At 37.2% G+C, this 2,387-nt stretch overlaps 1 protein-coding gene across 1 annotated transcript in view; it reads left to right on the top strand.

Annotated features, from left to right (window-relative positions):
* Positions 1–2,387, top strand: part of LOC119420350 (cilia- and flagella-associated protein 46) — a 51,956-nt gene that overhangs the window by 39,886 nt on the left and 9,683 nt on the right. Inside the window, exon 31 of the mRNA XM_037687770.1 lies at positions 278–375. Within this exon, the coding sequence (XP_037543698.1) occupies positions 278–375 (98 nt within the window). The remainder of the gene's footprint in view (positions 1–277; positions 376–2,387) is intronic.

Raw genomic sequence — 2,387 nt, 5'->3', positions numbered from 1 at the left:
GAGATGTTCTGGTCTTTATGACATGTTGTTGTTTTTATGAGATGTTTTGTTCTTTGTGAAATGTTATATGTTCTGGTTTTTGAGATCTTCTGGTCTTTATGCAATGTTCTGGGTTTCTTTTTAGATATTCTGGTCTTTAGGTTAATGTGAAGGTTTTTCTTTTATTCTTATTATTTTACAAAAAAAACTTTCTGCAGGACCAAAGTTTCCAAAGCAAACTTTACAGATCAAACTGTTGATGCCTTGTTTCATTCTAATATCAGCTGTTTGTTTTCAGGCCTTCAGACAGCTGACCATCAGTCCCAACCACCTCAGCATCTTGTCAGAAATCCCTCCCAAAATGAAGGTCCTGCTGCTGCAGCACTCCACAGAAGGGTCAGGTTCAGCTTAGGTCATTTCTCTGTTGTCTCCACTTCTGTTTGAAATTTGATTTATTGTCTGGCCTGAAATACACACTTCACTATATATTCATTTTTTTCCTGCTTGCTCTCGGCGAAAGCAGACGTTTCCTCCTCCTCTCTGTCTCTGCTTTTGCTCTTTGTTTCTTTGAAAAATTTTAGAGCCCCTTTTTGCATCCCTTACGAATTGTAAACTATGGAATTGTTCATCTGGTCTCTGAATGCAATTGATCACATTTTCTCAAGAAGACAAGGTGAAGGAGAGCCCTCTTACCTCGGAAACATAATTAGATTTATAATAACTGGATTCTGCTTTTGGAGTTGGTGGAAATCTGGATTGTCGACAAATTTGGAAACGTTATCAGCTGTTTAAGCTGTCTGGAATGTGTGTGCCAGGCTTGGCAACAATTAGACTGTGTTTGAACTATATGTGTGTGTATATATAAATATATATGTATGTATATATGTATGTATATATGTATGTATATATGTATGTATATGTATATATATATATGTATATGTATATATATATGTATATGTATATATATATATATATATATATATATGTATATAAATCACATTTTGGTTTTCGATTCAGTTTCAAGGAGGGCTCGGTTCAGTTAATTTTCAGTACAAAAAAGGCCAAAATAAAGACTTACAAAATGTTTATTTTGAAAATATGCCAAGTAAACAAGTTCAGTCTTTACAGACTTCTTAGCTAGAGGTGATCTGGTGGATGAAGAAGACAGCCGCTATCCTCAGACTGCAAACAACACAGAGATAAAAAAAAAAGAGTTAATAAGATTATAATGTTAAATTAAAAAAGTGAATTAGATCACAATAATACCTCTTTTTGCATGGTCATCATATGAGGTGGTTGAATCTCTCGTTGATCATCATGGGGCAGGGCTTTAAATCTGCTCCTGGGTTTGATGACAACATCAGTTTTAGTTTTTCACAAAGTGCTGCTACAACTGTTTGGCTGAAGTGATGACGGGATGGATGTTGTAGCGCGGCTCAAGAACTTTATGCTTATAGCCGACACATCAACAACATTCAGACGTAGATCCAGAGCTTTAAAAACTCCTACATCTTGTGTTGTTGCTCTGGACCGACCTGAATTACCTGATAAAGGTTGTTTAAATGCTGCTGTTATCACTCTTTGCAACAAGCTACATTCATGTTCGGATGATATCGTTTCAAGCACATTAACAAGTTAGACATGTTGCTGCTGCAGATCCAATCTCCGTGAAACAACGTCGACACACAGCTTTGATTTGTTCACTTGTCTTTTAACAAGAAAACCATAATGTTCCCAAACAGGAGACCACAACGACATGACTTGTTCATTGCCTGCTAGGCTGCTAACGCTACATGTGCTGCAAGATAATAGCACCGTGCTGAAACACGCGTAGGAACTTTAGTTTCGCGGTGCATAATCTCTCGTTATTAAAATTTAATGAGTCAAAAAATAACCGAATCGGTACGCATGTGGACCGAACTGAACATGCTGTACCGAAACGGTTCAATACACCAACGTGTACCGTTACGCCACAAGTTTATTTATTTGTCATATGCACCCCATGTGGTACATGTGATGAAACGAAATTGTGTACACAGGGTCCCAGTTACATCCAACAGAAGTATAAATTGTAAAGAAAAACAGTAATAAGATCTAAGATATGAACTAAGAAAAACGTTAAACTAAAAATACGCTAAGCACTAGTAGTACAAAAACAATACGCCGAACAACAGCAGCACAAACATGAGTCTGTGTGAGCAGATGAGTATGAATGAACACAGCAGCATGAAATAAATCAGCAGCATGAAATAAATCAGCAGCATGAAATAAATCAGCAGCATGAATAGTCAGCAGCGCATATCAACAGTCAAGTGGCATCACAGTGATTATTCTGATTAGAGACTCATGAGTCTAACAGCCCAAGCTGTTCCTCAGTCTAGTGGTTCTACACTTAATGCTCCTCAACC

This window comes from Nematolebias whitei, chromosome 1, assembly GCF_014905685.2.
Source record: "Nematolebias whitei isolate Nwh7 chromosome 1, NemWhi1, whole genome shotgun sequence".
NCBI lineage: Eukaryota > Metazoa > Chordata > Actinopteri > Cyprinodontiformes > Rivulidae > Nematolebias > Nematolebias whitei.
Note: the sequence above shows the minus strand (reverse complement) of the source record. Positions and strands in the feature narration are given on the sequence as shown.